The 24442-nt window shown below is 36.1% G+C and overlaps 1 protein-coding gene across 1 annotated transcript in view; it reads left to right on the top strand.

Moving 5' to 3' along the window:
- The first annotated feature begins 3003 nt into the window (after positions 1-3003).
- The window catches only part of LOC129246282 (uncharacterized), a 101111-nt gene continuing 79672 nt past the window's right edge, over positions 3004-24442 (top strand). The window contains exons 1-5 of the mRNA XM_054884981.1: positions 3004-3379; positions 21283-21416; positions 22067-22614; positions 22741-23636; positions 23708-24440. Of these exons, the coding sequence (XP_054740956.1) occupies positions 3027-3379; positions 21283-21416; positions 22067-22614; positions 22741-23636; positions 23708-24440 (2664 nt within the window). The 5' untranslated portion in view covers positions 3004-3026. The remainder of the gene's footprint in view (positions 3380-21282; positions 21417-22066; positions 22615-22740; positions 23637-23707; positions 24441-24442) is intronic.

Here is a 24442-nt window from a genome sequence, read left to right as displayed (position 1 = left end):
GACTAAGATGACCATTATTTTCACTTATAACGATATAAACACTTATTTCATCAGGAGCTTAACTCAAAATCAGTATATGAAGTATCTTCTTTCTGTATACATATAACATGCCTTGCGTCTGTCTTGTGTTGTGTCTTGGTTACTAACAAAAATAGCTCTAAATGCTTTTCAGTTTTTAGATCTATTCTATTTTCAATTTGCTTACAAAACATTCCACGTGAAAAAGTATAATGTTGGTACTCAAAATGTTTGAAAAAGCTTAAAAATCTTAAAACCAAATATTGTAAAAAGTTGAAATCCACTAGAAGTATATTATATTTTCCTTTTAATTAAACACCAGCGCTTCTTAAAGAAATTTCATTAATTTCATCCGGTGGTCGAATTAAAAGCTAAATTAAAAAAGAATTACTGATGATAAAAGTTTAATTCAATAAGTATTAAAATTATTTCCTCTAAATATTGAACATTACATCGGTTACACTCTTAATACCAGGTCTCCGTACTCCATGCGACTCGCTGCAGAAGTAATATGAGGATGCCATTCAACTCGCGAACGATATTTTCTTTTAGTGGTGATAAGGTCAAGTTAAGTTTGTTTCATAAACTTTATTTTTGAGGAACTCCCCAGGGCATGTTACCGAAAGAGCTTATCAGTTTTTTAGGGAAGAAATCACGCAATATCGCCATGGTCTCTCTAGCCGTGGCCGACATGGCGCTTTCTTCCTGAACCAATGTGTGTGACCTGAAGAAAGGATGTTCTTCCATTATTAGCAGAAAATAATCGTTCAGCGTGCGCCAGTAAGAGAAACTGCCCACAGAAATTGCTTTCTATCGACGATTTTCAAAAATATTTATATATCCAATTATTCCTCGATGACTGCAAATCTCCTCATTTCTCGAGTTAAATTATAGTCCTTTACGTCTTACCTGAAAAAGAACAAAACGAAAAATAATGGTTCGCAAAGTTATAGCCACATATATACATGTCGTCAAATACTATACATACAGGGTGCATATAAAAATATATTAACAAAAACGACAAACTTAGTGATAAGGCTGATTGAGTTTAAGGTCTCTACTCAAATCTAGTAGGCTTCTACTATTAAGCTGTGTGTTTAGCCTAGGGCGAGTGGGCGCACTGAGGGTAGCCGGGGTTATACCTGAGCTGCTGAGTGAGCTCGTTTATTCGTTTATTTATTGGAACTTGATAGCTCATAAAGTTAATAAGCGCACATTTTGCGGCATGGCTAAACCCCTCGGCAGATAACGATAAACCTCCGAGTGTATTTCTACCATGAAAAAGCTCCTCGTAAAAAACTATTTGCCGTTCAGAGGCGTCATAAAATTGCAGATCCCTCCATTTGTAGAACAGCATCTAAACGATCACCACAAATTGTAGGAGGAGCTCGGTCAATCACCTAACAAAGGATGTAGATCTCTTTAATAAACAGATGCAAATGAACTAGAATACAAATGAACTGAATAGAACTACAAATAATTGTCAACTAAAAGTTTACGCGTAAACCCTAGTATTCACCATAATTTATTCACCAAATTTTTCGCGCTTACTTTTCTTGTAACTTCTGCATATAATAGGTTTTGAAAAGTTGAGATTTTGCAATATTTCCAATATATTCCACTTGAAAAACCTTCGATAAAGTTAACTCCTAAAAAGTTAATCATTCTGCCACATGAAAGACTTTTCTCGAAAGCGGAAGATATAATTTCGCAGGAAGGGAACAGGTAATCAGACAATTATTTAGAGACATTTTTTTGTTGTACCTCAGTGCGGAAAACTTGTTTGCTTAATGTGTTTCCGGTTGTAAATTCACAAAACAAAAAACAAAAAAAAACAAACATTAAAAATAAAAAAACATCAAAAATATAAATTTCTGTTCAATAATAAAAAATAAAAAAGATATTGCCTGATTTTTATAAGGAAACTTTTTCACGCAATAATTTTTGCCGATACTTATGCACTGCTCGCTTTGTTCAGATATAAAAAACAAGTAAAAGTATCATTACCAAGGTGGCATGAAAGTCAACGAACAAATAAAAATTACCGATATTGTTTTCTCGGAGGATATCAAGCATTTGCCTTTGAACAAATATCTAATCCGTAGCACTTCTTCTCGATTTAACCGTGGAAAATATAATATTTTCTCTTATAAGCACTCATTTCCAATATTATTTTAAGTGGCGAATTAGAAATAGAAATATTATGCGACGAGTATTGATTCAATACTTTGCAACAGCGGTACCCTAAATTTTCACGTGCACACCCAATCGCTTTGTTAAGTTTCGATTCGAAATGAATAGCAACAGTAATTATACAGTCTTATTATTAATTATTATCCAATAACAATAACAAATAATTGAACTTACCAAATAAACAAATATCCTTGCCAAAACTAAACTAACTAATACTATTTTTCTTCTCTTTTCATCTCTTTTTTCTTGCACTGCCTTCTCGTCTACTCGCTTTCCTTTTTTCCTTTTCCACTTTTTAACGGATTTCCAATTTTAATTGTTTGACACGCAAACACGACACCCACCGAACGAACGGTGAAAATAAACGCATTCTTGTGAACATTTGAAACCACAAATTCCCACAACAACAACAATTACCACTGCACCTTGACATCCACGCTACACTGATCCAACCAAACTAATTTTCGGAATGGCATGTGGCAACACACGAAACGCCCACCCAACCTACATACACACACACACACATGCATACACACACTGCCAAACTATCCGACCACTGACTCCTGCTGTCTATCGAAACGTTGGCGTTGATTGACCACAAACACTGGTGCGACCTCACCTGGGAATTCTTTCGCCCGCCAATCAACACGCGCTCTTTCTGTCTCCCACCCACACTTTTACATGTACATGTAATATAACACCCACACATGCACTATTTTCTTTCACTGCATGCACGCATCATCCGTTGGATAAATATACCCTAAAGGCTTTTGCGTGCCGAATTGTATTCGTTGCGTCGGAAGGGCGCGCTGCGCATGGGCGGCGCACTTGATGCCATACAAAATAATGCACAACAACAGTCACTGCAACAAGAAAACCACCAGTACGAACAGAACAATCACAATATGGCATCAATAATCAATACAATACCAACAACAACAACAAGCACCACCACTACGACCACAGCCACAACCATAGCCACCAACCACCACCATCCGTTATTGCATTGCGAATCGAATCGTCATTGCGCGCGTTGCAACACCGAGCTGGGACGCATCACGAATCGTGGAGCGCCGTGTCGTGTCTGCAAGCTGCGCGTGTGCAAAGTGTGTCGCGAATTCACCTCCCGCACCACCGATTGGGTGTGTGTGGTATGCCATAAGCAAATGTAAGTGGGAAACTAGATACATACATATCAGTGTTGCACGTATGCGTTTCGTTTCTTTATATGTATGTCACTTGGTTGTATGTTTTTGTCTATTTTTATATGTGAGTAAATTTGTGTTTTCATGGCGAAAATAATTAAAAAAGTGCCAGAATATTTTTAAATTCGATTCTTTGCAATTTCTTTTCCAAAAGTAATAAGAAAGAAGAAGGCGAAATAAGGAAGAAAAATCGCGCGCTATTAATCAATACTTTGTGTCGAGTATATCACTTAAAAGCGTAGTCACTATTATTAAAAAGCTGAAATTTGTATATCTGTTTAGAAAATTCTTACATAAAATTCCTTTACTGATGCCAAAACCTTCATGTAAATATATATGTCAGCCTTCGTGGTATGCTTTCCGCAACATTTTCTAGCAACATTTTTGCATTTTTCAAGTGAGCCGCTCTTCCTTTTACGAAGCTTCAACTTTGGATTCAGGCAGAGTGTACGTCGGATTTTCCGGCCACAAAATGAGAAATATTTTTTATTTCAGACATTTTGCCAAGAGATTTGGAATATAGGAAATACGGCATACCTACTTATTTGCAAGCTGCTCTGGCATTCGTATGTGTGTTTCGAACATCTTGAGTTATTCTTCCTAACACAATAATTTAAAATATGTTTCTAATTAGAACCAAAAAGAACAATTATTTTGTAATTTCATTAAGGAATCCCTTTTATTTGTTAAAGAAACTTACATCCTTGGCGAAGCTCCAAGTCCAATTTGTGGTGATCGTCTTGACATTTCATAGTAAGAATACAGCTGACGCCGGTTAGCATGAGGAAGAAACGACTAATGCTTTTAGTTAAACTCGGCAAAAGTTGCCTGAACAGTTATCATGCTACTCAAGAAGAAGAATACGCTCGGAGATTTGCCATTGAGCTTTTCAATCAATTGATGTTTTATGCCCCTAATAGGTTTCGAATCCAGGGTAGTCACAAACACATGCAGCTATCTGGGACGCATTTAAAGATTAGTGTGACATTAATTTAAAATTCTGGGAGGCTAATGCTTAAAAGGGCATTTTAAAAATTTGGCTCGTAAGGTCCCACCGCAAGACTTAAGAGGAATTAGATAAACAAAATTATCTCCTCGGATGAAACCCATTGTTTGCAAGAAGCAATCTACTGGTGTTCGACAATGCATACACGAAGGTTTATGGTATGGTGGCATTATCGGACCTTGTTTTTTCAAAATGAAGAAGCAAACACCTTTACCATCAATGGTCCTAGATACAGATGTTAATCGATTTTCTGTGACCACAGTTTGACAGCATCGATATATCAGAGCTGCAGCACTAACAGTGGATGAGCGTCTTTTCCGTAAATTCAGGTATTCGATTAAACGCGTTTCACAAAACTAAAAAAAAATCAATATCGAATTGAAACAAATTCTTCTTTTTTAATATGGATTGTATGTACATATGTTTGTAAACTTATTTTATTGAGCATCAATAATTCGCACTTGTTACGTTAAAGCGTAACAACTCAAAATTTCCAAATTTTAGTTTTTTGCAAGAAAACAATGCACAGTGGTAATCTCTACCCACTGTAAAAAACGTTCAGTGGTTTGTCTAGTCTTTCGTTAAAAACCCGTTATAACTCTCTCTTTGTTTTCAGAATGACTTCTTTTGTCTCAACTAAAGAGTTACATTTTTAGTTGTCTCCAAGTGTTTGAACAAATTTGTGTCACATAAAGTGTAACATTTTGAATTGTGCCTGTTTACAACCAAACGGTTTGTTTAAAATATACCACTAAGTGTATAAAAAAATTTCAGAAAAAGAGTAACAACTCAAAAATTTTTTATTTTAGCGCAACTACTAAACAAATAAGAATGAAATAACCGTTATATTGTTTTTAATGATATTTTCGTGCAATTACATATTTTTTTCCTTGTAATATATTATTACTATTTACGGAAACAGTTTTTCGTCTCTACTGAAAATGTTCAGATTTTGAGTTGTTACGCTTTAACGTAACAAGTGCGAATTGATGATTGACCAGGCGTGGAAGATGCCGAGTCCGATAAAAATTGTTAAGTCGTTTACTTTAGTTTGGCTGCTGGAAATTTCTAAATTTTGGGGCTCTGAATCACTACATTAATTAAAGCTGCTGTTCCCCCAAAGGAGTTTGGGTTGAATGTGACTTTTAAATTCGATTTGCCACCAATACCAATTTCACCAACACTCCGCAAAACTTATACATGGGTTCAATTCATTGTGAAAAGAATTGAGAGGTGTGGCCAACATCAGATCGTTAATGAGCTGATGAGCTGACGCCACCGCAGTCTTTACAGTGGTTTGTTTACGAGTAACTGAGATTGTGTTGGTGATATCCGAAAAAACTCTATACAGTCTCCGTTTGAATTACTTCGTTGCCGCCTGAACAACGACTATTGACCAAGTTTCTGAATTTGTGTCAAATGAATTGATACCCGAAGACGTGACAGTCGTAGTTACTCTAACAATTTTGTTTTTCACCGTAGCGGATGGCCAACTCTAGTAATATATTATCCTTGTTTATACAATGAAATGTAGCCACAATGCACGATAGAGTGAATAATAGGATGGCGGCGATTTTGATACCACTGCTTTGCTCTCAGTGACTTTGGCAGAATCTTTGTGTGTGTGGCGTCGCACTTGTGTTCTTTGTGTAATTTGTTCTTCTTTTTGCATTCTTGCTCGCATTTTCACATCTCTCTTATTCAACTACACCAATGTGACGTCACGCACTCTCTGATGGACGCAATCTGTTTTTATCATTCTTGGCCACACTGAATTTCTCTTTGAATAGTTTTATAGTAGTTTCGAGTAGCATTTTGTTCTTCTTAACTATTAAAGACACCATTCACAATCGATTTTGCTAACCTTAAATGGTTGAAGTACCTCTCTGGCACTCCCCAAGTAGCACTAAAGCGCCGTTTCGATACCATTATGAGACCTCCAACAGGCAGATATCTACATGCAGCCAGAGCTGTTGATGTAACGGAGTAGGTTGATGGGATTTAGGTGGTTGCATTGTCCCAGGCTGTCGAAGAAAGGTGCACCCAATGATCTTAATCGTCTGGCTGCCAAACCCAGACATTTACAGAGAAAGTGCTCAATAGTCTTCTTCTCTGAAAGGTCCCCACAGCTTTGGCAATGAGGAGTAAATGCTAAACTTCGCTTGCCAGCTTCCAAAAACATTGGGTTGTCAGTTTGTAGTCTCCGGTACGTCACATAATTTAAATCTTAGCTCGAAGATTTACGAAAGAGTTATTATATACTGTGAGGGAATGTTAATACCGAGTTTTCGGTAGTTTAAAAAGACACAAAAAAGAAACTATTAAAACCAAATTAAAAAAAGATTAAAAAATATGCTTAACCAAATTTCCTCGGCTTATAGAAACACCAACCTTTTTTTAACCACCAGACTTTTATCATACAAGTAACGCAACATTTGAAGTTGCAAAAAGTGTTCATCAATTGGGTGCCGTGATCATGCAACTTGAAGCCCACCAACTACTTTGTCTGCAGCTACATCAAGTTCGTAGTCTGCGCCAAAAACCCAACCACTTGAGACAAGCTTAAGACCAGCGTTCGAGACGCTATTGTCATAATAACGGCGCACATATTAGATGAAATCATTAAAAATATGTCGTAGCGTTGTTGGTTTCTTTAAATTTCTTTTCCTATCGTCCTCATCTGGTCACGCATTACTTTCGCACACAAAAACAATGTTAAACTTTAAGAAAATTACAGGTGGATTTGAATGATTTACATAAAATAAATTTGCATAAATAAATCAAAGGAAAATCCAAACCCCCCGCTTGGTAGTAAATCTCCATTTCAAATCTATACGTAACATGACAATGTCACTTTGTCGCTGGAGCGAATGACATTGAACTGACATTTCGTTTGCTATTAACTAACTTTTATCACTGATATTTAGCACCTTTTTTAAATTCATTTCTACAACAACGAACTATTCTCAAACGCTAGAATAAAGTTTTGGCTTGTCTGCTACTATGACACACAATCTTGCATTTAACAGTACAATAATATCATTACTGCTTTTGTCACACACATCTTAGCACATTCGTACATACATACACACATACGTATGTTTGAATATACAGCTGCAGTTGTGCTATTTTTGTTTGTTTCATATGCTGCAATGACTTTCTTCCTTTGTTTAAAAAAAAAAAATAAACAACCATATTCACCTTTCGTACATGGCTAATACGAGTATCAACAAAAAAAAATAGCAAATTGATTTTATTTGTGGCTGACATTGTTGACTTTGCCATTGTTGCTTGAACTATACGAAATAGTAGCTATTTTTATAGGCGCTATTGTTTTTTTTTTTTTTTTTTGTTATTGCAGTTTTATTTTGTGACTTAGGCAGTAGCACGCTGTTGACAATTGAATTGAATAATCCACTCAACTTAAAGTTTCGTCGTGTTGAGCGTGAAAAAAGTTGTAGGGGCAGGCTATGCATTCATGTGTGCTATTAGTGAGTTCAAAGGCGACTCGCAAAAGCCTACATTTATGTATATCTTGATTTTTACTTAGAATTATATACATACTAGCTAGTACCGACATGAGTTGCTACTCCTTAATAAATAAAGTAAAAACAAAAACTGGTTTGAAAACTATTAAGAAAAATTATTTTTATTAAGTTCTTATCTCTATCCAGAGGACAAACAATATTTTTGGCCTTACCATGTGTGTCAAAGGTGTATAATTTATATGCTGTACCAAGTCCAAAGTGAACTATAAATAGGAAAACAAAGACCTTTCAGTCCAACATTCAAAGTTCAAAGTTTAGTCCAACCTTATTTAATTATTGCTCATGGACTTTATTTTTTATTTTTTATGTATAATTGGAATACACAAAATCAGCACATTTTTTCTTTCAAAGGAGTTAAAAGACACATGATTTTGCTACTCAGAGTCGTAAATCTGTGGTTCTCTGTTCAAAATTCTGCATAAAGAATGATAAATTACTAGGTTTGGCTCTCCGAAGCAAAATTATGAGAGTAACTTTGGCTGCCACGTCACCGGGGACCCGACAACAGAATTCTGCTCATTCATGTACACGATCATTTCACATTCACGCAATCAAATGCTGTTCAGACGGCAAGGAAACAACAGAAGAAAGTACTGCGTTGATTTTTTTCGCAAACAGACAACACAATCATCTCCAAATTGCATTCAGTGGTATACTCATTCTACCGAATTAGGTTTGTTAACAGGTGGCAAACCTGTTGAAAGAAACCAAAAGAAATATATTTTCATAATTGTTTGCTTGCAACCATGTAGTAAAGGGTTTTCCAATAACAGGTGTTATGAATGAATGAATTGCGCTATCGCGAGATGAGTAACGATTTTTTAAGGCCGGAATTAGGTAGTATTAATCTGGGCAACGTTTATTTCGAACAAGACGGCGCTACGTACCACACAAGTAACGAAACCAGGGAAACGGAAAAAGTTTCCGGACCGTGTTATCTCTCACAATTGGCCACCGAGATTTGTGATTTAACACCTTGTGGCTTGTTTCTTTGGAGCCACGTGAAAGAGAAGGTCTACGCCAACAGCCCCGGGTCGATTCAAGACCTCAAAGATGGAACTCGAAAGGCTATCGAGGACATAGGGCAGCCACTTTGCAATTCGGTTATGGAAAATTTTATGAAAAGGATATTGTCCTGTAAGCGTGATCGTGGTGGTCATTTGCCTGATGTTATTTTCCCCTGTGAACGGCATACCTTCCTCCTTATAATAAATATAACTCTAAAAAAAAACATCATTCAAAGAGGTGGCGGCCAACCCCAAAAATATTTTCTGAAATAATTTTCCTTAAATGTTTTTAATTTGACATCAATACTTATTTATTAAAAGTTTATTTATTTAGTTTATTTATTGAATTTAAATTTTAAGCACGTGGCAGCGCCATTCAAAAATACTATATATTCGAAAATTCAGACTGATGTATTCTCGAGCTAAACTTCTCGAACAGGTGGCAACCCTCTTAAGAAATATCTTAGACTCTTAATCTCTTAAACATATTTCATTTGAAACCGGAATAATGAGATTTGATTGAACTTCTTGATTTAATTAACTTTGTTTGTGACGTGGCAGGCAAAGTTATTCCCATGACTTTGCTTCGGGTGAGACTAAACCTGGTAATACATCATGCTTGTGTACCTATGAAAAAACCGATTCTGCTCTAGAAAGCTGATGTTTGAATATTTATGCGTTATGGGGTCAACTTCTCTGGGGCATTATATTTCCATCAAATACATTTGGAGTGCTGAATCCGTTATTTCATACATATAGATCTTTCACATCGAAACAGATGTGATGTAAATTACGTGACTGCAACGACAAAAAAGTTTTTCAGAAAATAATTGTGCTATTATTATATTTTATGCATATAAGGCAATGGCAATACAAAACAACAAAGTGCATAGATAAAAAATAAAAATAAACGATTCCAATTCGTCTAGTACTTGTATTTTACATACTTAACACTTAACTTCTTGATCCAAGCGTTTTTAACATTGACCCCAGTTTTCTAAATTTGTTTTATTTGTAAGCTTGGCAATGATAAGAAGTAAACTGAAAAAATAAATTGAAAAATGGTTAAAAAAAATTATATTTATTCATTATCGAAAATTTTGGTTAGAGTTACTTAAATTAAAATATCTTCGGTTCGTTTTAATAGTTTTAATTTGTAAGGATAAAATATACTTAAAAAAGATTTTTGGAACAAAACGTTTCTAGTTATTTTTGAAAAACTCAGATAGATGCATGAAAAGTATTTTTATAGCCGCCATTTTTCTTTTCCCATTCACTTATTTGTTATGCCTCCAATATCATCGCTTTGCGCCCTCTTGGTTTGCCTCATTTGTTGTGAACTTTCCTACTTCTTCTGCCAGCATTGTTGCACAATGAACACATGTAGATGTGTATATAGGTATATATCCGTACGCATATATCAGTGCTTGGCCTTTTCACCACCTCCTTGGCAAAATGGTTATTTCATCACTTCATCAATTCCTAATGCCTACTACATATACACTTTTACTACACACGCAACCCTAAGCAAATGTATATATATTCACATACAATTGTATGCGTATATGCAAATATGTGCAAGTATGGGTAATGCAGAAACAAGTAAGTGGAGCAACGGTTACTGCCCGCTATAGCCAATTCAATTGCTTTCGTATCCCTTGCACTTGTAAACAGCAACAATAACAGCATTTTTCGCCGGCTGTTGGCCGATAGCCCCAATCAACTGCAAACAACGGTAAATGCATAATACATATTACATTACACCAGCGTAGGAGTATTCCTCATATCCGGGCATTGCTTGTGAGCTCCTTTGAACTGCTCATTGCTGTTTAATACTGCCACTTTGCTGACTGCGCATTGTGGTACCTCCGCCTTCTATGCTCGGTGGTGTGCATGTCCATAGGTTTTACATTCTATGCATTTTCAATGAGCTCTGAATTGGTAATGGATAATATCACATTGACTATGCCAATACCGTTGCATTCGTGTAACTACAATTGTGTGTGTTTAAGTAACATTGTTTTCCTTTTCCTTTTTTTTATTTCGAACTCATTAAAATGAACACTCATTTGTGTGGTTGATAAAAATTGTATGCTTTGTTATACTCATGAGTTTTCGTTTTCCTGTCAGTCATTATTGTTGAAGTGAGTGAGTGTATTATCTCTCAAGGAAGGTCTTGTGTACTTGCGATACCAAAATAACTTTGTTTGTCTCGTAAGGCACAAATTAAAAATTCAACCTTTGCCATTAAAAAGTAATTTATTAAATGACTGATTTAGTGGTCCGTCAATGATTAGCAAATAGTTCATTTAATGCAAATATTAGATATTCATGTCAATTCAGCGAGTCTTTTAGAAAATTCGAATGGATAATTTTTTCGGTCATTTTATTTTGCTGAACTGTAAAAAAAAATAATACAAGGTCGGTTGGGTTAAATATTTACAGCTTTTGTAAAAGAATTGACTCAAATCAATGCCTGACCTCCCACTCCATCCATTATTTTTTTAATAAAAATAACGAATTTTCTATTGTTAATCGCTCAATACTTTTTAATTAATGATTGATTTACTCGTTCTTATTGTTCACAATAAAGGTCTGTATTAACAGTTTCTGCAGGTTTAAGCACTTCAGCACACTGGCTTAGCAGTACTTTGTGGCGGTTCATTCGGAGAGAGCATTTAATTCTTTTGCATTTTGGATTACCATACAGGACCTATTTTTCATCTGAGTTATAAAGCAAGAAAAGGTTCTGTATTGTACCGTTGACTTTGTTGTGTGCTTTACCAATTTGTTGCAAATGTTCTTGGATGGTCGGCCAAGGTGGGTTAAGAGTATTTGACAATTCCTCGATTGTCTGACACAGGTTTGATTCCACTTCCGCATTTAATACATCATTGTCTAAAGTTATTGGTCTTCCTGATCGATGTTAATCGAAAAGATTGAAATTACCGGATCTGAACTTAGCACCTTTGGCGTTAACGAATATCTAAAGCACTTGGGTAAACATCACAAATGTTTTTGGTAGCAACTGTTGCAGTACCACCCTTGTGAAACTCTGAAAGCATGCAATGGCGGATATGAATCTCTTCTGATTTTTGGCTAACCATTTCACTCAGAATGGGGAAAATTAATTTGAAGTTTAAGTTTTAACAACCAAACAAGTCAATTTAACTTTCAAATGCCTCTGTCACGACTTTAAACTATGCAATGAGCCCATAAACGGTAAAGAAACATTGGCATGCGCAGAAACAACATTACTAATATTAAATATTGAATACTACCAGGCCCTCGCGTGCTTGTATGCTTAAAATATTTAACACTTAACAACAATACATTTTTGACATTTCTGTTTTTAGTTGAAATTTCATTACTTTTTTAGAATATGAGCCCTTGATTTTGAAAGTCGACTAAGTCAAAATTTAAAAAAATCGAGTTTATCAGCGACTTGTTATCTAATCCTAATGAACTAACATAATCTGAAGAGATTAACAGTATGCCATGAAAATTAACTCGTAAAATTGAGTGTATTTTTTGGTTGTTAAACAAAATACAGAAACTGTTCATTTTGATAGTCGACTAAGTCAGTTCGTTGAGAAATTTTGGAAAATAAATAATAATTTTGTAATGCCTTCAGATAACGATTCAGGTATGATCAAGTAATCATTTAAATGTAAAAACGTACTATTTATAGTTAATTGTAGACATTGTACTGCGAAGAAGTTTAAGTAATGCTCCCAAGAAATGGAAACGAATAAGAGCAATATCGTCTTCAGATGAATCAACTGATACTGTGAAAGTGAATTCGGAACCCCTACAAATGGAAGAAATCAACATGAAATCAAGAAAGAGGAGCCGAAATCAACTTAATTATGCACAAAATATAAGAAAAATGAAGAGAAATAGTGGAGAGGAATATGAAACAAAAAAGTCTAACCTTGTGAGTGGTAAACTTTTCGAACATAAAGATTGCCGTTGTTCCAAACAATGTATAAATGCAATTGGATATGAAGATAGGAAAGCAAATTTTGATTTTTTTTGGAAATTAGCAAGTTTTGAAAAACAGAATTTGTTTCTGCACGGTTTGGTTCAAAAACTATTAATAAAGCAAAGACGACCCAGAAATGAAGAAGGATATATGAGAAAATGTAGTTATAAGTATCATATAAATTTACGGAATTCAGAAGTTTCCATTTGTAGAACTTTTTTTTTGGATACTTTTAAAATATCTTACGGAAGATTAAACGGTGCCTTAAATGCCAAATCACCTGAAAAAACAGATGAAGCTAAAATTAAAGTGGTACGAGAACATATTCTGAGTTTTCCAGCATGTGAGAGCCATTACACGAGATCACATCGCACTTCAGGTCGAAAGTATTTAAGTGCTGACTTAGATATCCGAAAAATGTATGAGCTGTATGTGAAAAAATGTGATGAAAATAATATATCACATGTGTAGGAGTGGACTTACAGGAAAATTTCCAATACGGAGTTCAACTTAAATTTTCATACTCCTCGTAAAGACACTTGCCAAAAGTGTGATTCACTAAAACTAAAAATAGAAGCATCCAGTAACGAAGACGAGAAGTTGCATCTTATGGAAATTCGTGATTCACATCTTATCAGTGCCGAACAGGCTAGAAAAAGTTTAACAAATGACATACAAAAAGCAAAAGATAACCCGAGTGAATATTACGGATTCACATTTGATCTACAGAAAGCACATTCTTATCCAACACTTTCTGTTTCGGTAGATTATTATAAGCGCAACATGTATGTATACAATTTGGGGTTTCATAATTTCCACAATGAAAATGCTAAAATGTATGTATGGGATGAAACAATCGCTTCAAGAGGATCACAGGAAGTTGCGTCCTGCATCTTAAAGCACATTCAGGACATTACCACTCAAAAGTACGTCATAGCTTACAGTGATGCCTGCACAGGACAAAATCGTAACATCAATATAGCTTTAGTTTGGTTAAAAATTGTACAGTCATCTGATAACAATGTTGAAACTGTTGATCATAAATATATGGTATCCGGCCATTCTTTTTTGCCAAATGATCGCGATTTTGGTATGATAGAAACTAAAATTAAAAAATCGAATTATTTATACATACCTGAGCATTATTATAATTTAATAGAAGTATGTAAAAAAAAAACCATTTTTGGTGGTACAAATGGCTCAGAAAAATTTCATTTCGACAAAACAACTAAAAGATTCAACGAATAATAGAAAGAAAAACACCAATGGAGAGCTGTGTCTTGGCTAAAAATTCAATGGATCAGATTTCTAAAAAATTCTCCATATAAGATGTTTTATAAAACTTCCTTAGATGACAATTCCGAATTCAAAATATTAGACCTCTCACCTAAAATAGAAAGACCTAAAATATACAAAAATATTGATTTGCCGCCATTGTACACAACTATTAGACCAATAACAAAAGAAAAACATAAAGATATGATGGATTTACTACCCTATATCCCACCAATTTTTCACAAACACTTTACTTCCCTAAATATGTATTAACAAATAATTTACTTTGTTACAATGAAATGAGTTTGAATAAAATGTTAATTACTAATAAAAATGTTTCCTTGGAATAAGTCATTTATAAAGTCATTCTGTTAATTTTGAAAGTCGACTAAGTCATTTGCAACCTTTCAAAAGCACATATCCAGTTAAAAATGGTTATAAATTTCACAACCATAATAAATTCTTGTTTGTTGGCACTACTTTACTGTCGAAAAATCATTTTCCATAGTGCAAAAATATTTTTTAATCCTTTAAAACGCAAAACTCTAATTATCTCGAAACAAGGAAAATATGACTTAGTCGACTTTCAAAATCAAGGGCTCATATATAAAAATTCGACTGCATAAAGAGTTGAACGAAATATACGTCAATTCATCTCCGTTTACTTTTTCCAGAATTATTAAATATTTGTGGTGACATAAACGACTCAACATAACTCCTTACATTGTTTCTCAATGACCTGTACATTAACATTAGCACTTACATATAGTATACATATGTAAGCATTTACTGCATCACGCTTGCTTTGTGCTGTATTCCGTATGCATTAACAGTAGGAGAGCGCTCTCATTTGTGATTTGCAGGTGAGCAACGCTGTTATGTTGGTTTGGATGTTAAATTTTATAGGATTTCCAAAGTCCTTAACTTAAGGCAATGAGCTCATCCCGAATCTATAATCGACCAAGCAAACGGGCTTCGAAATATATATTAGTATAGACGATGGTGAGCAAATTAAACATCAATTTAGTTTCTGGAAAACTCATACTTAGACCTGGATTTGAAAACAAAATGGGATGATTAATTTTGCGCCAACGTTTTGCTTTCAGTATACCTTTGCGGTTATTTTTTACGCTTAACGAACTAATTTCAAAACTTATTACTCCAACCGACGTGCGCATCAAAGAGGTTCGAATCACAATGCACATGCGTAACTTAAGTACTTAAGTTCAATGTCATGTCAGTAGTGCAACTTATGTGTAAGCAAAGCATCTAAAAAGTATGTGTACACAGGTGCATATAAGCTGTTATATTTATATTTATGTTGAGGAGTGCTTCTACGTAAATATTAGGGACGTAATTTTTTTTTAAGTTTTTACGATCCCGCATTTTCGGGATCTCGTTATTACAATCCGAGTCCCCAGATCCGAGATTAGTATCTGGACTCATTAAAGACTCATCATTTTGCAGCAACTTAACTAAAAAAAATCACATAAATATAGTTTGAGAAGCTCTCTTACGATATATAAAATAATACAGTACCAGACATGATGGAAAGAATATTGAGATGGCGCCTATCGTGGTACCGTTACTTTGCGCTCAGCGAATTTGGCAATGAGTTACGTCGATTTAGCACCAATATGGCCAGATTACCATTTTCATAACTTGATTTAGCATTTTTTTTGTTTTGTTATTTAGTCTCGGAGTTTTAGTTAGAAGTAATGTTTATTATTTTGTAAAATACACATTTTTTAAAAATCAGCTCAATAATTCACTGAGTTTTATTTACCTTCACTTTTTTAACATCTGGTAGCATTACCTGCGATAGCAGGTGTTCTTGGTGCTCTTCTGCTTTCAGCAATCAAATCTCTCTCTCGCTATTGCAGTGTTGCCCAGCTTTGGATACAAAAATGCAGTAAAATGCCCATTAAAAGAAAATAAAACACCAAATTTTTATCGAATTTCTTAAAGAACTTTGTATGCGTGACAAATAGTCTTTAAAATGCCCGTTTCCTTAAATAAATGTGTTATAGTTATGTACAATTTAATTTATGAGTTTTTTGTTAAGAGAACGACTTTTTTGCTATATTTGAGTTTATGTAACAAGATAAGGTACTCTTTATGTAGAAATATCGGTATGGTTTCTTCAGTATTTTCTGGTATTTTGTTGCTTGCTTTAACTATGAATACACCTCTTGATGCCCCATGTCCCACTAAGGATTTAGGACCGCAAGAAACGATTACACCTCTATGGTTTTAATTTGCATTCAGTAAATTCAAACGCTGTATAAAATGTGTAAAAAGGTTTTCAATGTTAAGAAGAGTTGAGAGAGAGACATTTAATATTTTTAAATTTGCACTTTCAAAATATCAAATTTTATAAGAACCAACAAATTTTCATTAACACTAAAATCTTCTCAGAGTGACCCTTTTTAACATTCTTTAGTTTAACAATAAAGTTTTTTTTTAATTATAGTTTCGGTAGCTTTAAATTAAAAATAAGAAACAAACAACAACTTAAAAATTTTCGCAGTTTGATATGTAAAAAAGCAATAAATTTATTGCGAAGAGCAAATTGTAGGTAACACTGCACAACTTGGCAAAAGTGACGCCACGCACTCTCTGATGGGCGCAATCTTGTTTCTATCATTCTTGAGACAGCTGTATAAACGCGCTCTTAATTTTAGTTTTACTACTTTTTATTAATGACTTCATAAAAATATGTTTTGGCATTGATTTCACTAAATTTTGCAGCAAAGTACAGTCCATATTTTCCCAAGCTTCCCTAATAGCCAATTTGAGCTCTAGTGTACTCCAGAGGAGTGATGCCTTTTCAACACAGGCTTGCACACCGGTTTTTTCTGTTTTACGTAATCTATGTTGTCATTAAAATATTTTCCCTTTGCATTTTGATCAAAATCATAAAAAGCACGTTCTTAGTTTTAGTATGATATTTAAAATGCAACCATTTAAGTATAGCAACAACAACGAAACTTTAATTTTGCATGCAAGGAAACTGTCTCTTAGTTTGACAAACAATATGAGTTGGGGGTTTGATGTGAGCAATGCATTGAGAAAAGAGAGAGAAGGTATTAAAACTAAAATTAAGAATGCATAAATACGAATATGAGTCAGCATTTATAGTAAGAATTGTTTCATGGTAAAAAAAAGAAAAGCCACTAGTTTAATTTATACGATTTTAATAATACTTTAGCCAGTGCATATGTGACAAAGTAACTTAAGGTACGTCGAGAGAAGATTGATGCAAAAAAAAAAACTAAAAAGGTAAACAAATGTATTTTGTGGATGGAGTTCATATATTTTTTAATATCGTAAAACTTTAAATCAAATAAATCAACGCAACTTTTTACAACAGAGATGAATTATTAGCATGTGCATGTATTGCTTTGTGTATTAAAAAGAAAACAAAAACGTTGAAACACATCTATATTTGCCAAAAAGTTAAGGTTGCAGTGTTGCTCTTTTGCTATGGAAAGAGATTTTTCTGCCTCTATTTCAAATAAGAAATATAAATAAATACTTGGCGCATACTCTTCTGTTAGGTTTTTGACCGAGCTCCACAAATGTAAGGACCTACAAATGGTTTTTTTGTGAGGTGCTTTTTTATGGCAGAAATACATTCGGAGGTTTGCCATTGCCTGCTGAGGGGCAACCACTGTTAGAAAACGACCTTTTCTATCATTCTGCTCCCGAATGGTAGTCAAGCACCAACCTATTCGGATATGGCGGCCGCCTCTATTTCACATACTTCGTAAGAAATTACAAATTACCCCTCAGAATAGATCGAAATCTCGAAACCTCGGGATTGTCATCTTTAATACATATACTCGTACATATATATATGCACCGAGGTTAAAACATTTCCTATTTGGCGCTAGCTGCGCATCGAATCGCTCATTATTACATTTGCTCATAACATCTATGCATAATTGTATGTGTAAAGGTGTAGTGCAAAAATTCACCTTCATGAACTGTCCCAACCCATTTAACTCATCAGTTTGGCGCAAGTAATTAAAATACACTAATAAACATTTAAGGTGCAACTTTGTATGTCTATTTCAAGCTTCGCGGTTTCAGTGCAGCACAATTTTACCAAATCACAAAGTATGTAAATAAACCCCATAAAAAAAAAGTAGCAGCTTCTAAAAGTCTAGTTCCATACTACATATACATATGCAGCGGAACTATCTCTGAACTAATACAAAACGGATGCAGAGTGGAACAATCCCGAATACCAATTGACGTTGGCGGCGCCTACGCTTTTGAATTTGAATTTATCCAAGGATAATAGATTTACATGGTTTGATGTGGTTTTTGTTGTTGTAGCAGCATAAGCATTCCCCATACATGTATAGGGCTGCTGAAGTGATAGTCCTTAGCCGAATATAAATCTGGGTCGTTTCGGTTAAGTAGTACCGACTGTCATGGAAACGTACATAATTTGCTCTTTAACTATGGTGAAAACGAAAACTTTGAGGTGAACTTCGGCTGCTACGTCACGGGGTTGATTCGTCAGCTGAGTTCTATACGATCATTTCACATGGATTCACACACTCGTCCAATTAGTCGTTGTTCAGATAGCAAAACAATCTCAGTTTTTTTATAAACATATCCCAAGTGACGCGAGCCTATCAGCTAATTCTGTCAAATTCGGTCAGAACCGAATAATTTTTAAAGAGCACACCGCTAAAAATCTGTTCACCCAGGAATTTATTAAAGCCAAAAAGTGAAGTTAGAAACTCGCGCTTTCGAACATGACATTCTCGAAGTCACACTCGTAATTGGCTATAACTCAGGCAGTAAGCTGCTGGCTGGGATCTTTGAACGAGAAATTACTTGGTTTTTCAAAGACAGTTGTCCAATTTTATAGAAAAATACGGTATGCTACTGAAAACTGAACTGGCGCAAAAGTAATCACCCTATCGGAAGATTTTTGATTTTTGAAAGTTTTGACTCTTGTGAACAGACAGTTGCAGTATACAAATAGGCTATAAATGGTGGGCGTAAAGGTCAAAATAAAGATGTCCATCACTCAAAATCAGTTTTTTATTTAGTATTTATTTGTATATTGTTTAAAATTTTCTTCTCGTACAAAAATCCTTTGCCATTTGTTTACATTTGGGAAAATGTCAAAAATAAATTTTGTAAAAAAACAAAATATTGAAATTACCTTTTTTTGTGAACCGCGGTTGAAACTTTAAATAAATGTGAAGCACATGTGTCAGAGAACAAATATTTACTTACACAAAACCCAATTTAAGGTCTATCCGCTAGCTCCTAACAAAAATAGCTTATAGAATTATGTTCTAAGCTAATTTTATATAAAGGGTTTTCCAATAAGAGGTGTTATTTTGATATTCAAAGAAAAATGCTATTTCTTAATATAAATGACCGGATTTTTATTTCAATATAAAGAAGAAAGTATGCCGTTAATAGTGGAAAATAACATTAGGCAAATGACCACCACGACCACGATTACAGGACAATTTCCTTTTCATGAAATTTTCCATAACCGAACTGCAAAGCCTCACGAATTCTATCTTTGAGGTCTTGAATCAACCCGGGGCTGTTGGCGTAGACCTTCTCTTTCACGTGGTCCGAAAGAAAAAAGTCACAAGGTGTTAAATCACAAGATCTCGGTGGCCAATTGTGATCACCTCTTCGAGAGATAACACGGGCCGTAAACTGTCCCCATAAAAGATCAATGGCTTAGTTGCTTGTGTGGCACGTAGCCTCGTCTTGTTGAAAATAAACGTTTTCCAGATCAATAACGTCCAATACCAAATAAATTAAAAAAAACGAAAATCGAAAATCGAACGCACATAGCCCGCGAATTTTTAAAAGTCGTCTTACTTTTTGAGCACACCTCGTATATACGGTATGTTTGTGTAGCTCACGCCAGTCTGCGCCAAAATAAGTGAGAATAACTGCTACAAGGTAGGAAAGTGGTGTTCTTTAAACAAAATAAACGAATACATAAGAGGCTACAAATCCATGTCATATACTGCCTTGTATGCCTTGCGTTTCTAGTCTACGGTATCCAAGTACATAAGTACATTCATGTGCATACTTATTTGTATTTAAGCATGACATATACCTACTGGTTGTGGCTGCAATTTGTCTGCAAGAATGTAACACCCACCGCCAACTACCTACTATAGCTTCCGACAAAAACAGTCACCGCATTAGCTTCATCGCAACTAGCAGCTGCAGCAATGGCTGTATTGCGAACAGCAATCAGAATCAGCAGCTTAGGCGTTAGAAGACGGCTGCTGCATATTAATTCTAATCGTCTTATGTGACATAGAGTATCGTATTGTGGTATGCACGGTTGGCGAGACGTAAGGTTTTTGTTGTTGCTACCTACCAAAATGGTTAATTTTGAGTGCCATATTATTGTTTACTGCCATGTTATATTATTGCTGGTGTTGTCGGATGCACACATCGGCCCAGCCTTAGTCGGCCTACGCCGATATTAACCACTAAGACAGCAACAGCAGCAGCAAAAACATCATCAGTTGGCAGGCTTGGGCAGATTCAGTCATTTAATAACAAAAACAGACATGTATACGTGTGAATACTTGCAAATCACATACATTAAGGTGTCTAAGCAGCGCAGCGAAAGCCTTGTCATGTCTCAAATTCATCAACACTTTGCAAATGTTTCTCTGTCCAAACAATGTTTGCCCACACAAGTGTCTGATTTTTAGTTAAAAAAATCGTCTTATTTACTTAGTATTCACCCATACTTACATACAATAAATGCGTTTGTCTCTCAATTTTCGCCTCACAATCGTCATTTGCGCCGCCACATCGTTTGCATGTATTTGCAAACGCACTCATTTAATCGCCAACCATCGAAAACGAATAACGCAAAAATTTGAGCTAAATATTTCAAAACTATCTACGTTTATTACGAATGATTTACTTAAATTTGAATCTGCTTAGTCTTACAAAAATCTCGACTACTTCGCAACACAATGAAAATGCATCTGATTGTTAAATGGAATTGTTTCTCTTGTTGCAGGGAGATACAAGCAACCACGTCCACCGGTAGTGAGTGGATAAAGGATTATACGCGCGGATCGAGTGGCGCGGTCGATCACCTACCCACGACGGATGTTTTGCGGCGTAGCATACGACGATCCTGGACGATATCAAGTGAGTAAGAAAATAAAATCATTAAAAAAGTGGTAGTGAAAGGCAAAGTGAATTGCAGAGGAGCAAATAAAAAGTACCAATTAAATACTAGTCTCACATGCAACACAATTTATTCGAACATTTTTCTATTACTTTAACTACTTTTGTACTTATATGTACTTATTTCATTTCATATCTACAAATTTCATTGGTATTTGGTTTCAAATCAGACAGATTAAGAAAACTTCAAAAACTAACATCGCTTTATTTTCTCCTTACCTTACTTTACTTTACTATACTTCATAACTTAACTTTACTTTATCTTACTTTATTTTATTTTACCTTTCTTTGTTTTACTTTACTTCAATTGTAATCTTAGCCCATTGGTGGCACTTCTAATTTACCTTACCTTACTTCACTTTACTTTACTTGCCTTTATTTAACTTACCTCTACTTTATCTTACTTTATTTTACTTTACTTTACTATACTTTTCGCTATTTTTTTCTTCACTTTAATTTATTTTACATTACTCTACTTTACTTTACTATTCTTTTCCCTACTTTTCTTAATTATACTTTACTTAACTCTACTTTACCTTATTTTACTTTACGTTACGTTCTCAGCCCATTGATCACACTTCTAATTTATATAATTTATCATCTGTTCACAGATCCTGAGGACGACTCGAACAATCAAAACCCTGAAAATCCCGTTACCGACAATCTCTATCCGCAACAAAAAAATCTTATCGAAGCGCAATCTGCCGGCAGTTACCCCTCACTCATACACAAACCCTTGCAGCAACGCCCACAACCAACTGCCTATCAGAGCGGTAGCGCGATTGGTATAACCGGCGTGGGCGCCACACATTCCCATCCTTCAACCGATTATTTGGTCAGTTCTCAACGCCGAGTCCTACGCCAGTCGACCCTGCCAAGTTCTCTACCGAACAACGATCCGAATCTAAGTGGCAGCGGAGCCAATTTGACAAATTATAATTACGTTAATCTCACCGCACCAACTTCGCCGCATCAAATGCAGAAGAGTCCAATTTATCCGAGTGCATACAATAGTGATGATGTCATACACATGAGCACCACTGATTGTGATAATTATTCTCAACAAATACAACAACAACAACAACCTATGAACGTACCACCACAACAGCAGCAGCAACAGCCACAGGGTGTAACACCCCAAACGCACCATCGCCTACAGGTATTAACCATATCAAATCAACGGAGCGTGCAAAGCTTGCGGCAAGCCATAAACATTTGCATCTTCACACATCATTCACTCACATCCACTGTAGCTCTAAAAGTAAATTTATTTTTACCCCTACAGGTGCGCAGACAATCAACCCTCCCGGCTAATCCCTGCCAACCGCCCATGTATTTATCAACTTCACCAAATCGCCCTTACAGTCGCTCCCCAGAGCGTTCACCAGGCGAACAACGCTATCCACCATTCATGCGTCAAACATCCTTTCCGTGCAACTTGTCAGAGCCACCAACGCAACAGCAACAGCAGCAAACTCATCTCAATTTAGGCATCACACCGCCTAACCAGTTATATCCTCGGAAGTTGCTTCCCACCTCGCCAAATTACCAAGGTTCTGTCATTTATCAACAACAGCCCACGCAACAGCAGCAGCCACCACAACAGTCGGCTCAATCAAATTACGACCCACAGATAGGGCAAACACAGCCAGCTGACGAGTTGGATTACACACAAGTGGTGCCCAAACCACGCATGTTGAGGCAGGCTACGTTACCCAACCCCGACCAACACATCAAACTACTGCCCACGTCGCCACCAAAGCGTCAGACTTCACCACAATATCGTCGCTCTCCGGAATTTATGCGTCAACAGACCTTACCGAATCCGGAAGCTTTTAGTGGCAATTCGCTCTCAGTACCGCCTGGCCAATCACAAGCTAAATTCATGCCTCTTTCACCACGCCACAAACAGAATTTTCTTTTCCCGAATGTGCAAAATCCGCGACAGTTTTTATCACAGCAACATGTACCGGCTGTTGGAGCTGGAAGTGGAGATGTAAGCACAACTGGCATCAGCGCTGGCGAACAGTATTCCAGCAGTCAAAGCGTGAACATATCGCGAGATCATGCCAAAATGATTAAGGTTCGCAGCCATAGCAATGAGGAGTACTCGATCACAAAGCCACATCTTACAGAAAACCGACGGCTTCTACCGGAGATACCCACAAATCGTGCATCAAGGTAAGCATTAAAATAAAAGTGTTCCTGAAACTTTATTATTGACTCTGGTTTATTCTCTGTCCTCTTTACAGTCGCTCGCCTAGTCGTCTGGTGCGTCAAGAATGTGTCAAGGATGATCGCAGCAATGCGACCGATCCTAACGCACGCACCTTTGGAGAAGCTAAACAACAATTTAATCAATTTCAAAATGTCACCGAGGAAGCAGATAATCGTCCCGAGTATATGGACTACTTCGGCGACAGTACCAGCAGTTTCTTGGAGGCGGACGAGGTGCAGTACGAGAAGAACTACAATGCCGGCTTCAGCAGCGAGCCGCGTATAATATATAACGACGGTTCTGATGATGGCAGCTATAATCAATATCAAAGTCCCATGGTGCACAGTGCCGAGAACGTGCTCATGCATGATCAAAACTACAGCTATTACGGCCCGGATGGCGGCTTGAGTGGCCAACCTTTGGTTACTGGACTAACTGCCAGTGGTGGTGCATTGCCGCGAACACCACAAATGCATAATCGCCTGCGACGGCGGCAATCGCGCGAACTGCAAATGCAACAAGAAGAAATGGCTCACTTGAATATGCAAGCGGCTGACGCTTTGTCCACGGCAGCAAACAGTACGGAACCCACTGTAGTTACTAGTACTAATGGTACTAGCTCATCAGCAAATGGCGAATCTCATAACATACACGAAAGACGCAAACCTGAGCAGATGCGCTCAATATCGGAAGACTCAGGTGCAAAAACAGGTTCTCAAAAACCAGTCACAAGGCGGTCGTTGTCACACCCTGAAAAGGAGACCCAAGT

The sequence above is a fragment of the Anastrepha obliqua genome, chromosome 1, assembly GCF_027943255.1.
Source record: "Anastrepha obliqua isolate idAnaObli1 chromosome 1, idAnaObli1_1.0, whole genome shotgun sequence".
Classification (NCBI taxonomy): Eukaryota; Metazoa; Arthropoda; class Insecta; order Diptera; family Tephritidae; genus Anastrepha; species Anastrepha obliqua.
The sequence above is the reverse complement of the archived record's forward strand: the minus strand, read 5'-3'. Positions and strand labels throughout refer to the sequence as shown.